The sequence below is a fragment of the Hylaeus volcanicus genome, chromosome 6 (genome assembly GCF_026283585.1).
Source record: "Hylaeus volcanicus isolate JK05 chromosome 6, UHH_iyHylVolc1.0_haploid, whole genome shotgun sequence".
Classification (NCBI taxonomy): Eukaryota; Metazoa; Arthropoda; class Insecta; order Hymenoptera; family Colletidae; genus Hylaeus; species Hylaeus volcanicus.
This window is the reverse complement of record NC_071981.1, coordinates 18,809,678-18,822,963: the sequence shown is the minus strand read 5'-3', so window position 1 is coordinate 18,822,963 and position 13,286 is coordinate 18,809,678. Positions and strand designations below refer to the sequence as shown.

Below are 13,286 nucleotides of genomic sequence, written 5' to 3'. Positions count from 1 at the left end.
GATCCTGTTGTTGAATAATAGAAACGGATTTTAAGTAGGAACATAATGGCCAATTCGAATTAAGTAATGTTTATATCATTTATTCAGTTGATTATTCTTAATAAAATAATTTTAATGAGGTGCGAATACGTTCATTCATAGTCTCGTCAAAGGAAATTTGAAATAAAGATTGTTGAATCATTATAGATAATATGAATCTTTTATTTGTACATTATTTTACTTTGACTATTGGACTGTATATAATATTTATATACTAATTATCCAAATATTTTACACTTGGATTTCCTCATTACCTCATTGTGAAAAGCTTTTGGAGCAAAAATGTGACCACACATATTAGCGTCAGTACATGATCTTTATAAATCAATTCTATAATTCTCTAATACCTTTTTCAAATAATTTATGAAAAATTAAGTAATTTCACATATTATTCTTGTCAATATATTATATGAAATGCCTGAATTTTATAAACACAAATATTTCCCTTTGAAGGGAAATCGTTCCTACTATTGAAATTGTATAAATTTTTATATTTTGAACGTTGTATATTTGCACAATATTTACTGTATTTATAAATTATGTAAAAATAAGCTTCTATACCCATAATGAAAGGATATTCTGTGTACACGTGTACTTTTATATGGATACATATAGACACATATACAACATATGTCTATACATACATATATGTCTAGTATATATATGTATATACTTATTATAAGTCTATATTTATAATCATATTTGTCCCGTACTTTTTTTTTTTATTCAATGCACAGCAATAAAATATTATTCTTATTAGTACTGCAAAGTGCTTTGTTACAGAATAATGGCAATTTAATTTTCGTAACTAAATATGTTAAGTACTTTTCTACTGAAATTTTAAACAATCTTGTTTACATTAATACAGAGTTGAATAAATAAATATTTTGCCTGTTGCTATGAAATTTACTTATGTTCAAATCGCTTTAATTCATTTAATAATTTACCAACAAGTAGTATTATTAATCACTCTTTTTCTGAAACTGTAAGTATATATATATATCAGGTTTATTTGTCACACGATTAAGTTTATATAAAATAAATCTTCGTTTTAGCAATTACACTCAAATACACGTTTGTTTTTAAATATATGTATGATATACGGATCGTAACTACTACAAGGATCTTGTTCAAAGTTTAAGTTCAAGGAATCTATTTACGTGATTCAAATGTAATGAGTGAATTTCAGTATAATGGTATTAAATCTTGCTTTCGTTACCTTTTTAAAATGCCTCTTTCCATGATAATCTTTGAAGAGTGAATTTATGCGAATTATTCGAAATATACAACTTTCAACTTTGAAAAACTCCTTTGGTAATGTATCCCACATATTTTTATTTTAAATCATTTTATCTATACAAGTTATTTAAAAAAGTTAATTTCAATTCACTATTCTTTTGAAAATTTGAAATAATAGCATAATGGATTTTTTGAAAATATGTGAGACTGATACATGTGTACGTATATATATGCATATAAGTTCATTATTTACTTGTATTACTTTGCACGGTGATGTGCAACCTTTAATTAGTCCAGATCGTGTGTTGTATACGAGGTTGATGCTGTATTTCTTTGTTCATCATCGAAGTCTTCGTTTCCATGATCATTAAGAATAGATTGTACAAGATAACGAAAAATTCCTTGCCGAGAAGGACGTGAGGATGGAATATTGAAAAACAATTGCCCTATTGTGTCTAAGCGCTCTTGATAAGATGGATCTCTATTTAAAGACACTTGATATTGTTCACGAAGTACTGTAAATACGACGAGTTCACCACTGAAAAATATGTATTGTATTACATATATATACAGAATTGGTATAAATTAAGTGTTCCTATGTATTACATAAATAAATAATTCCAACTTACCTATCAATTACTTTTAATAAAAAAAATAAAAAATTCAACAAAGGAAGAATATATGGAGGGCCGCTGTTTATTTTTGGATGTTGCGAAGTATAAGAATTGAAAACTTCCTGTGCGGTTGCTTTATTTTTTAAACAGAGGTATCTGCAAAAAATTTATATCATTATACAAACTGTATACATTTTATATAATGTTTTAAATATTTATAAACTTTATTTGAATAGGTAGATTAATAAAACATGCTTACTGGAAAACTATTTGGGCTATAAAAAGGTCTACTTCATTTGTATAACCACGTTGTTCGTGTAATTCAACAAGCATCGCAGCACATCCAGAACCATCTTTACTACGTATGAAATGATGTTTTGCCATTATATAGTCTTTTTCTAAGAGAAAAATTTGCAATATGTTATCAGCAAGAACTAAATCATCGATATATCTTTTTTATTAAATCGATTACCTCTCCAATATACTTGTGCTACCATTTTATGTAAATCAGAGTTGTCCGCCTTCATACTCCATGCAATAGCAGATTGCACAAATGTAAATCTCTCAGGCAATGAGGGACTCATTAAACTAAATAAGTTTGTAATTTTTTCAAAATAGGCTTGAGATGGTTCTGCCATTGATTGCATTAAGACTTTTACAAATAAAATTCCTAGGTCAGCTCCACTAGCATGCTGGAATATGATGTAGTAAATTATTTATTTTAATATAGCTATTGTACATATAGATGCAGATTACCATGTAATAAATTACTATACTCTGCTAATAATTAATACAAAACACATGGTATGATTTATTAACTCTTGGAATATTCTAGATGCTTTTATAGGAAATGGATTTGAATCTCTTTATAATCCTTCTAATGAAAATAATTGCAGTATACAGTATCCAACGATCACTAATAATAAATTTTAAATATAGACCGTTCAAGAAGGAAATTTGTAAATAACACTTGAAAATAAATAATATGACGTCAGTATAAAAGTGCTTCCTTTAGCAAAATATAGATAAAAATTTACTGTAGTAACGTTGTTAAAGTCCGTTACATACTTGTTCGTGTTGTAATAAAAGGGTAGAACCATGGTATAGTAATTCCAAGACTTCCGAATACTTTTTCTGTACAACATATCTGGAAGAAGAGGTTAAGCAATGATATCGACGATCGCACTAAAATCATTTTTTGACGATGTTGATTAATTAGATTCTACGCTCACCTAAAATATAAAGTTCTATACATTTGATGAGCTTCATAATAATTTCCTGAATTTATGGACGCCTGTAATTTTGCTAAAACTCGCTGAACACCGTGATTGTCAGGCGAGGCCATGTTTACGCTCTTTGGAATATTTCTCTTTTCCGCTTGTGTAATTGGTATCATTGCCTTTACGAGCAATTTAAATTTGAATCTTCCACGAAGTTAAAACTTCACATACGCATATATAAAAGGATATTAACATATAATAAGTCGCATATTGCAAGGATTGTACTAGTAGACCATACGAATCACGAGTCTGAATGAGTACATGATTTGCAGGTCTCACAAATATACGATAGTTCTTATACTAATGAATTTAAAAGAATTAAATATATCTAAATACTTTTGCAGTGGGCAAGACGAGTTAACTTGTTCCGAAAATTTAGGAATTATACTTGTATGCAATTTGGAAATGAAAATTCCTTTTAAATACTTTGTTGTTTATTTATTCTTTAGACTAACAAGATCGTAAGACATGCATGACTTTCAGAATAACAGTATGAGTTAAATTGTTTACATATTATGCTATAAGTTATGATTTTTCATGCTTCCTAGATATGAAGTTTGACATTATTCGCAGACATCAATAATTACAGTTGTAAAGATCCATTAAAATGCAGCAATTATTCCCATCATCTATACATTTAAATAAAAAGAGGATATGCAAATTGTCTATAGAATGTATAAACATTAGTGGCGCCAATTACGGCAAAAGCGGAAACCCTTTTGTAGTTTAGGGGTTCTGCCGATAAAAATACCGTCGATACTACAAATACCATTTTTCTGGCCATTTACCATTACTCTTACTTTATAAATAGGAGTGAATTCATCATGCGTATTATTTCTTGTACTACTAATGCTTCAGTAAAAGATAAAATACATTCAGAATTCTATTTGTTATCGTTAAAAAGTAGAAAACATATAAAACTGTAACGTCGGTATTTTAAATTAGCATTAATGGCGCCATCTGGGGGTAAAAAATGGAACTATTCGAGGACAAACAAATGGCGCCATTTACACTCTTTTTTACCGACAACAATCGGTACATTACCATCATGTCGGTAATTACCATCTAAGAGCGCCATCTAGCGGTGTAAAAGGAACTATCGAGGACAAACTTGAGCGTTTTCCCGATAGAGGCGCTGACCATACTCCGAAAATTAGTTCGGCCTGTTCACCGCTAGATGGCTATTAACTCGATAAAAAATACTAAACTCACAAGTGCCCGCCTAGTTTAAGAAAAATTTAAACATACTTTCCCTTCTTTTACAACGTCTATTTTTAAATGTAAAGTTATTTTATCATATTTCTGCAAATATACTTAATATTATACAATGTAATATTTAAAAATGATAAGTACATGTACATTTCTCCATTATCAATAACATTTAATACAATGAGTTATCTTTTATTTCTTAAATAAAATTGAAATTAGTAAGACGTTCGTCGTTTAAATATTTGTTTAAATACATTTTACTCATCTTCGCTGTCTCTCCGCGTAGAAAAAATCTGTGTCGCCGAATGGTAGTATAAAAGAATTGTATAATTCGAATACCATAGGAATTAAAATAAGCGTAATAAAATATATGTAAATTAAGTTAAGTAGTATCAAATTTAAATCGTAACACGTAATTAAGTATGTACGTTTTGTTTGATTCGATGAAAACATTCTTTTGAAGCTGGTGGAATGCTACGAATTTAAAAAAAAAAAAAAGAAGAAGACTAATTGTAAGTTTTTTTTTCTTTTTTTGAAGATTTTGAATGACATCGATCAGCTTCGATGCTTTACACGCGTAGAAGTTACTTTTTTTTATATTTTCGAACCGAGGGTAGCTCGGAATATCCGGGGAAAGCAAAATCCCAGGGATGGGTGAAATTTTGATCGATAGCAATACTTGGCCTCTGTTGTATTCAACAGCCGGGAAAGTAAAAGCAATATTGATAAATGCGCAAAGTGGCGTCGCGTAAGCGCCGGAGTGCCGTAAGTTGTGGATGCATACATACGCGACGGAGCGGATACGCTAAAAATTGCGAAGGTGATGCGCCCCTGGCGGCCGGCGACGCAACAATCCTTGCGGAAATAATTATCGCGATTTATGTTATTTGCAAATGTGAGAAGAATCATCATTAATGAGGGTATGCCAAGTAGCGGCGATTAGGGTGATAAACGGGCCCTGTAGCGTTCCCGGTTGCACTTCGAGTGAGTGAGAATTGTGCTCGGTACGGGGTGAGTGTCCAAAACGTTCATTCCCCCCGCTTTTAAAGGGGGGCGGTGGCTCGCATCAGTGTTTTTTTATCGTTTCTTTAGACGTCTTCATCTCGAAAATAACAATGGCCGGAGGATTCGAATATGCATGGATTTTTAAAATGTCAAGCTTGCTACCCTGGCAACCTACATGCATTTTCCTGACCCTTTCTTATTACGTGTGTCAATTAGCATCGGTACGGCTACTGTACATTTTAATTTGTTTCTTTTTTTTTTTGTAAATTGTTTTCGTGTGAGTTAATTACACAGATTATGAAATTTTGTAATTACGAATCGGCAACGAATTGTATTAATTTTTTTTTTTTGTGTAATTTACCTGATCATTTATTAATTTTGATCTTCTTTACTACATATGTTTTGATTTCCTCAATTTTGAGAGATGATAGTTTGTTTTTGTACATAGAGAGTTTTAAAGTAGATGGTTCCATTTGTACAGAATGGACTTGGCAGAAACTATGAAAAACATTGTTGCCAAAGGTATGCAAACCGAAATGGGACCACCCGGTGGAGGTTCTGGTTATCCTGGTACACCGAGTAGTGCTGGTTATGTTACCGAGAAGATGTATATGTTATTACAAGCCTATCTTCAAAATAAAGGTTGGAATCCGAGCATAGAACTCCTGCAATGTTTTTCCGAATTCAAGGATGCATCTATGATCCCAAGTGCTGCTTATTTGCAGTAAGAATGCACTGTTTTAAATATATGTATAAAAAGAATTATCTTACTTTCATGCAAAGTATATATTCTTTCGTATAAAGTTCTCTGATGTTTTCACTATATGCATTCTAATGTATAAATAGGATGATGGCGTCAAGAATAGCTTTGGACTCTCAGGGAAGACTAGTCCTTAGAGAAAATGGGAAAATAATATTACCATACGAACATTTCGCAAATGCTGTGATGTTGAAGCACATGAATGGTCCACATGGTCTACATTTAGGCTTAGAAGGCACGGTTAGAGCTGTTATGGAATCTTACACAATCGGGCGTGAATGTTTTGGTATGGAAAAGGAATTTATAATCGAGGTGGTACAAAACTGTCCAAATCCTGCTTGCCGTTATTACAAAAATCAATTGGAATTAACACAAAAAATGGGACACATGGCGCCAACTTATATTCAGGATAACGAAACAACAGCATCTCTTTTACGTAGTAGCTTCCCTCACAATACAGATTTTCAAGCAGTAAGCAGTAGTATATTAATATTAATTTATATGCATTTATAATTTTCCTGTATCTTTGTTTTCGTTAATAATATTGTTGATCCCTATTGTAGAGTTTAAGCGGTGCTAATCCAAATACTCATATGGGAGGAGGATCTCAAGCAGATTTGTCAGAAATTAGAGGTGCTGGAAACCAAATGAATCTTCAACGTCCTCCAAGCCGTCCATCGTTAAATATTCCGCATCGGCCCGTGTCGCAAGAAAAAAAAGTAACAACTGGGAAGCAGCATTACGAATCTTTAGTACCTACAATTTCCATGTCTGATCATAAATTAACAGATTTTTTAAGAACAAATTTGGATAATTTGGACAATCTTGGTGGACTTGGTTTAGGGAATCTACAAGGAATAGGAAATGCAAATAAGGATCTGTTAGCATTGCATAATGGAGCATGGCCATTGGAAAACGAAAAAGGATCTCGCTCTTCTTCAAATTCAGAAGGTTGTTGATAGATCGCATAATCTTCAAGATATAAACTCGAATTTCTATATAATGAGCAAATCTTATTACTTTCTAGGTGGACAAGAGAAAATAGTAAGGGCTTTTGCCGAGGTTATGAAGAATATGGCAAGAATGAAGGCTTGTGTTCGTCCTGCAATGTGCAAACCATATGGAAAACAATCAGAAGCTTTGCAAAAAAGTAACGAAATACATAATTTATGTCTATTCCTTAATATTACATTTGGAAAATATACTCGTAGTACTGTCCGAATTAATAACACGGTTGTTAATTTAAATACAAATCACTATTTTTCGAACACCGTTATTGCAAAAATGAAGTTTATTTTTCAAAAAAATGTTTAATATCATGTTTATATCATGTAAAGTCATTTTACAAATTATAATAATTACATATTGCACGATATCGCATCGATGCGTGCTATTGTCAAGTATTAATACTATTTTCGCAATTATATAGTATTTTCCTTATCTTTCTTTGTTAACGATATCACTGAAATGCATATTTATTTGTTATAGCGTTAGTCGATACCATACAGCTTGTGCAGTCATTAAGAAGTTTCCTGCCACCTCCACATATTCCCGTGTCAAGCTGGAAAAATGAAGATAAGCATCGATTAGATCATACGGGTACTCCTTATCTCCCATCATTGTAAGTATTTCTTATGGTTTATATTGTAAGTATACCCTCGTTACATGACTAGAGATATCAAATAAAGAGTTATAATTTTTATGCAGAAAGACTGGAGGTTTAGAAGAGTTGTGCGAACAACGCAAGCTAGACTAAACGATGTCTTCGCTTTTTAAGTGTTAGACCAAGTTTCGTCTTTGCGCTCTATGATGTTCTAGTCATGTGGTGTTTATGGGTTAGATGGGTGTTTTGTATTTAAACAACCCGAAGGATTGCTCAAATGTTGTTGGCGTTTAGGACCTCAGAATACTAAAATGAGACAAAATGAGTCATGCGTGGACTGTGATAAACGTGGGTAGTGAAAAAAAAAAAATTTATATATAGTCAATCGAAATTCACACCGTTATTTCAGATTTAAAACAGCTTTATTTTCGTCCTATGATCTTTCTCGAATTTGTACAATCTGCCTATGGGGCTTACTTAGCAATGACGGTCGGATAATTTTCAATTATCAGCCGCGCAACACGTAATTTGCTTATTACACGTATTACGATACAGCATTTATATTTTATTATTATATATTGATTTAATAACTCACCATTTGTGTTCCAACGATTACCTGATTAATAATGTATTATAACAATTCTTTATGAGTTATATAGGTAAATTTTATGTGTGCACTGAAAGATTGAGTGAAATATAGAGGCTAATAGTCTTATATACAAGTTTTAAATGTTTGGTAATTAAATATTATTGTGGTTACTTTAAATGTGGAAGTATAAGTAAGAAATCATAATTGTTATCATTTGACCTCGCGTTATTTAATTTTTTTAATAGTCTTCTAATGTTTGCCACGTAACCGTGGAATATTGTTTTTATTTGCATGACTAAAGTCGTGACAAAGTTATCTAGTTAAAAGAAATATTCAATTTGTATGTTTATAAATATATACACATATATATATATATATAAATTTCTTAAAAATTACATTGAACGAATTATCGTTTATTTACAAGAATAAGTCAAGCATATATTATTGTTATGTCTATTATTGTTCGCTAACGAGAGCAAAAAGTGTTAGGATTTGCAATAATTTATAAGCTCCATGGGCAGTGATATGCGGTGTGCACGTAAAAAAAAATCATCGGTCAATTCATAGATATTTTTCAAGTACGTGTTACGAGAACGAGTTACATTATTAAAAAAAAAAAAAGTTTTAAAGTGAGATTTGCACTGATGCTCAAAATTCTCTCTCTGTGCACTAATATTACTTAAGAGCGATATTACCTCTGCAAACCGCGAAATTACGCGATGAACAAAAAAAAAATTATTATGTGTCATCTCGATCGATTATCCTTCGATGAAATGCATTTTATTTTCGTTGTAGAAGTAAAGTCGTTTTAAACTCGATTGTTATACGCATATCTGCGATGGTGAAATGTTTCCTTCTTGCTCGATAATATCAAATTACGGACTATACGTTTACTGAATATAAACAATAAATTTGTGTAATCGAGTGCGTGGAAACCGATGAATGCATGGATATTGTTTGTACGTGGATTCAACGAACATAATGTTTCGGCTTAGAATTAGCAAAATTTTATATGGACATGCGTGAATGTCTACGTATGAGTGTGTCTAAATATCTTCTCACAGAGTTGTTAACGCATTCGAAACCGATAACTCAGTCTAAGGATCAACATTTTCACTCATTTAGTCTGTGGTTACCGAGGATGGTCTTGTAATAATGTGGCAGTATCGGATGCGTTAAGAGAAAATATCCAAGACTTGGAGAATACGTAGAACTGTCTAAACTGAATAAAAAATAATTGGTCAACTTAGGTTTTGGTAACCTAATAACCTGTCTGCTTCTTACGTGGTAAAAATAGTATAATATTAATGCGACACGATGATACAAATCGAAATAAAAGAGGATACCTTTTTATAAACATGAAAATTAACGAACAAATGAAATGAAATGCAACGAACAGACCAAACATTTTTTACTCGGTGTAGCGAGTGCTATCTGCTTTCTAAGTCCTGAACCCTCTCTAACACCCTGTCTAGAGATGTGTCTGTTATAAACGCATGTATATTTATTTACAATGTCTGCAGCAAATGTGTCGATCACTCGTTAACAGGACTCAGATTTTCACGACGATTTAATTCACGTATGCATATACGTCACTGCCAAATTGAAATTATTTTGCTCTACATTTATTTTTAGTATATATACTCGCTTCTTCGTTAATACGAGGTGTTTGAGTATGTGCAGGTGTGCTTGGGGAGACAATAGTTCCAAGGCTACTAATATTTTTAAAAAATCTATTGTTCTATGATCATGGTATTTAAGCAGTTTAGTAGAATTTATATTGAAATTAAACATCATCTAGAGACTGGATTATATCGAATTTTAACAAGTAATGTAAACGCAAGAATCTCATCACTGGATACCTGATTTCTAAATAACTGAAATTTGAGTCCTGTGTATCCCATGTTTTTGTTATTTAATATATCTTAATATAAGGCTGCTGCAATATCACCTAAGTAATTCGACAATTACCTGTTACACACCAAAGTGTATTTACAACAACTAAATGGACTTATTTCTTCTAGTAGCTATGTAAAACTAATACAAACGTATCGGCGTTTGTCTTGCTGTCGAAGTATCGACACAACTAAGCATATCCATGATTAAATCGCGTCGTGCAGGGTGTCTTGCTTCACTTGATCGCTTAAAACTTTTTTTGTTACTTCCGGTGGTGCAAGGAATTATCTAGGAAGGTATCGCTTGCTTCTAAGGGACAAGTGTTACGATGAGTTGAATTTTTTTTTTTCTTACGTTCGATATTATATTGAAGAAAACACGAGTTTGAAATTTCAAAGAGTATGACCAAGGAAATATTAAACACGTCGAAAAGAAATCTGCACCTCGCTTAGACATTTCCTCGCGCCCACTACGCGCGCAACGACGATACTTTAAGCGATCGAGTCGGACGAAACGCTCCGCACACGCGAGACGAAGACGAGGGAGCGCGGAAACCAAGTCTGATAAAGGTACAAAAAGCAAGTATCGAGGGAAATTAAACAATAAACAATTGCGAGGTAAGATCGCACGTGAGCCGTTCAGAATACGTTTCCGAGTTTTATTGCTCTCCGCGCCATATTTATACCATAGAGAACCGTGTACAAGTTTCTGCACCGACTTTGACAGTAAGATCGTTGTAAAATGCGCACCGTCGTTTGTTCATTCGTTGTCCGCGAATGGACGACAATTAATGATAACGATACACACCAATGCTACCGCTGTATCTGCACATTAAGCTCGTTGTCGCTTGCCAGTATTGCTCTTCTGTATTCTCGCATAATTCTGATTCATGACAGCAATCATTAAAAAGTTTTTACAAGTGTGACTTGCCTGTGTTACATCTCTTTCTCTCTCCCGCGATCATGTCCAATTAGCGTGTCCCCGTTGTCCGTTCCAAGGCTCGGCGGTATCCGTCCACTCGGAGGCGAAGTACCGCGAGGTGTCCTAAAAGCTTCTCGCTTATGAGTTTTTCGAAACGTATCCGATTGAAAATTCGCAGGATTGTGTACTAACGGGCTGTGCCTCTAAAACGAAAACCACGTCGTCGAGAAAGTAATACGCCTGGCCGAGATCGCCCTCGCAGAGGTAAGGCAGCTTGCTCCACACGAGGCACCTCAAGCCCAAAGGTGCGAAAACTCTGTCGACCAGGCTAGCGATCTGATCTTCCAAACCGTTCCCTTTCACTGGCAGGTACTCCGACGGTTTGTGATCGCTCCTTTCGCCGCACTCGACGTAAGGGCTGAAGGGTAGGACCAGGGCCACGATCAGCCTGCCACCAGGAGCCAGGGACTTTTTCAAACGTCTCAGGAGTGTGTTTGGTCGGTCGCATCGGTCCAATAAATTCAGACATAGTATGGTGTTAAACGGACCGGTTTCGTACCACTTTTCTACGTCGAGCACCCTATAAAACAACAGAGACGGTCGCGTCACAACAATATCCCCGAATAAGTTAAGCGGGACAGTACGTTCGGAGGAGTTCGGGATAGTTTGAAAAGAAGACCAAACGGATTTCTATAAAACGTTACGTGCGCGTTGTACCCTACGGAGCCTTATTTAAAATTCGAGCAAAGCAACTGGCTGTCTGCATCGATGAGAGACAGCCAGGGTGTAAAACCACCGTAAACTTCTACTCCAATCAATTGGGTGCGATAAACTTGTACTAGTGCACGACGGAGCCATTGCATACCGGCGTACCATCATCAACAGCCGCGTCGTTACGCGATAATACCAATTTCCCAATAGCATTGAGTTCAGATGAAAACCAAACGACCCAAAGATGGAACGAAACTTACGTAAATTTTCTTTTGGTCAGAGCCCACCTCATCGGAGCTGATATGTCCGTAGCATAAACTTTTTCAAAGAGGTGAGCAACGTGAGCGGTGGTGGCACCGTCCCCCGCTCCCAAGTCCACCAAGGAATGCCATGGTCCTGAAAAGCCACTGGCGTCCATCAGCTTTTGAAACTGTTCACAAGAAAAGACGTGCATGGAACCACGACCCAGCAGCCTGCAAAAATTGTTTAATTACGTTTGAACTTAAATTACAACCCTTGGCTACATTTGTACCTCATGCAGCAATGGTTAATAGAAAAGTATCAATTCAGAGTTGACTCCGTTTGACACGATTAGCTCTCAAACTGCAAGTTTTCCCAAGTATTTCACTCAAAGACACGAGCAGTACCGTTAATGTGTCAGTAATAGATGTGTATACACGAGTGCGTCTACAGGGTGCTGTGTGCAAGAGAGAAACTACCCTCTATATCGGAGCTGGTTCAAAAATTCTATTGTACACTCATGATATTTTTATTCAGTGAAAATGGGTTTCTTTTCAAATTTTTATTCGAAACGTTTCACAATATTTTCCGAAGTGCAGAATTTACCTAGACGGAGATAGGGTAGGGGTAGTTTCTCTCTCAAAATTCATAAGTGGCGGCAACCAAATACAGATAGATAGATAGACAGATTGTGAAATGGGTGTTTATTAAAATTTATACAATAGAATGTCTAATCTGGAAGATTGAAAATGTTAGTCAGGGCCACCAACCTGGCAGGTCTACTAGAGAGGAGATGAAAAAGTTTATTTCCCAAGTAACGAAACTTTTACATTTAACGGGTACTTAGTGATTATTCAATCTTTGACGGAGTTGTCACCTTCTGTTACCATTTTTTACCGTTTCGTACGTTTGTCACGTTGGACACGGTATCTTTTCAATAATAATTCGATAAATGATAGTAAATCATTCGATTGTTACCGATTGCTCGGTAGTGGTAATCATGGATTATATTTTGTCCAGCACCGGTGTTTATCTATGCGCATAGAAATGGAAGGTTTCGCAGGATGAGGGGCAGAATTCGTTGCCAGCTCGAAGGGAGTCTTCCGATGGCGGGCCTGACGAGGAAAAAGGGTGGGTCCATTTGAAAATACCGCGACGCGGTGCACAGCCGCGGCGATCC

The 13,286-nt window shown here is 34.6% G+C and overlaps 3 protein-coding genes across 9 annotated transcripts in view; 1 reads left to right on the top strand and 2 right to left on the bottom strand.

Annotated features, from left to right (window-relative positions):
• Positions 1-180: 180 nt before the first annotated feature.
• On the bottom strand, positions 181-3,303 carry LOC128879094 (Golgi to ER traffic protein 4 homolog). 2 transcript variants are annotated; one of them, XM_054127933.1, is made up of 7 exons: positions 3,125-3,303; positions 2,961-3,039; positions 2,365-2,584; positions 2,152-2,290; positions 1,908-2,048; positions 1,532-1,816; positions 181-1,392 (listed from the first exon to the last, which is right to left on the bottom strand). In XM_054127933.1, the coding sequence occupies exons 1-6, from the start codon at positions 3,286-3,288 to the stop codon at positions 1,567-1,569; spliced, it is 993 nt and encodes a 330-aa protein (XP_053983908.1). In that variant the 5' UTR covers positions 3,289-3,303; the 3' UTR covers positions 181-1,392; positions 1,532-1,566. The 2 variants fall into 2 exon arrangements, with proteins under 2 accessions (XP_053983908.1, XP_053983907.1); XM_054127932.1 differs by having other exon boundaries at positions 181-1,816.
• Positions 3,304-4,834: 1,531 nt separating this feature from the next.
• LOC128878074 (uncharacterized) lies at positions 4,835-11,159 on the top strand. 6 transcript variants are annotated; one of them, XM_054125924.1, is made up of 8 exons: positions 4,835-5,392; positions 5,474-5,607; positions 5,868-6,110; positions 6,233-6,617; positions 6,710-7,097; positions 7,174-7,296; positions 7,635-7,767; positions 7,854-11,159. In XM_054125924.1, exons 3-8 carry the CDS (start codon positions 5,869-5,871, stop codon positions 7,900-7,902), a joined length of 1,320 nt encoding a protein of 439 aa, XP_053981899.1. In that variant the 5' UTR covers positions 4,835-5,392; positions 5,474-5,607; position 5,868; the 3' UTR covers positions 7,903-11,159. The 6 variants fall into 6 exon arrangements, with proteins under 6 accessions (XP_053981899.1, XP_053981894.1, XP_053981901.1 ...); XM_054125919.1 differs by lacking the exon at positions 5,474-5,607 and having other exon boundaries at positions 4,835-5,365; positions 5,909-6,110; XM_054125926.1 differs by lacking the exon at positions 5,474-5,607 and having other exon boundaries at positions 5,909-6,110.
• LOC128878075 (protein-L-histidine N-pros-methyltransferase) overlaps positions 7,410-13,286 on the bottom strand; it is a 35,904-nt gene continuing 30,027 nt past the window's right edge. The window contains exons 3-6 of the mRNA XM_054125927.1: positions 12,127-12,339; positions 11,348-11,735; positions 11,165-11,278; positions 7,410-7,707 (exon numbers count right to left, since the gene is read on the bottom strand). Of these exons, the coding sequence (XP_053981902.1) occupies positions 11,195-11,278; positions 11,348-11,735; positions 12,127-12,339 (685 nt within the window). The 3' untranslated portion in view covers positions 7,410-7,707; positions 11,165-11,194. The remainder of the gene's footprint in view (positions 7,708-11,164; positions 11,279-11,347; positions 11,736-12,126; positions 12,340-13,286) is intronic.

Coding starts and splice junctions, on each gene's coding strand:
- LOC128879094 (XM_054127932.1), bottom strand. CDS start 3,288: ATGATACCAATTACACAAGCGGAAAAGAGAAATATTCCAAAGAGCGTA. Junction 3,040..3,124: donor TATAGAACTTTATATTTTAG/GTGAGCGTAGAA, acceptor CTCTTCTTCCAG/ATATGTTGTACAGAAAAAGT. Junction 2,049..2,151: donor ATAGCCCAAATAGTTTTCCA/GTAAGCATGTTT, acceptor AATTTTTTGCAG/ATACCTCTGTTTAAAAAATA.
- LOC128878074 (XM_054125919.1), top strand. CDS start 5,296: ATGAGGGTATGCCAAGTAGCGGCGATTAGGGTGATAAACGGGCCCTGT. Junction 7,297..7,634: donor ATCAGAAGCTTTGCAAAAAA/GTAACGAAATAC, acceptor TATTTGTTATAG/CGTTAGTCGATACCATACAG. Junction 7,768..7,853: donor ACTCCTTATCTCCCATCATT/GTAAGTATTTCT, acceptor ATTTTTATGCAG/AAAGACTGGAGGTTTAGAAG.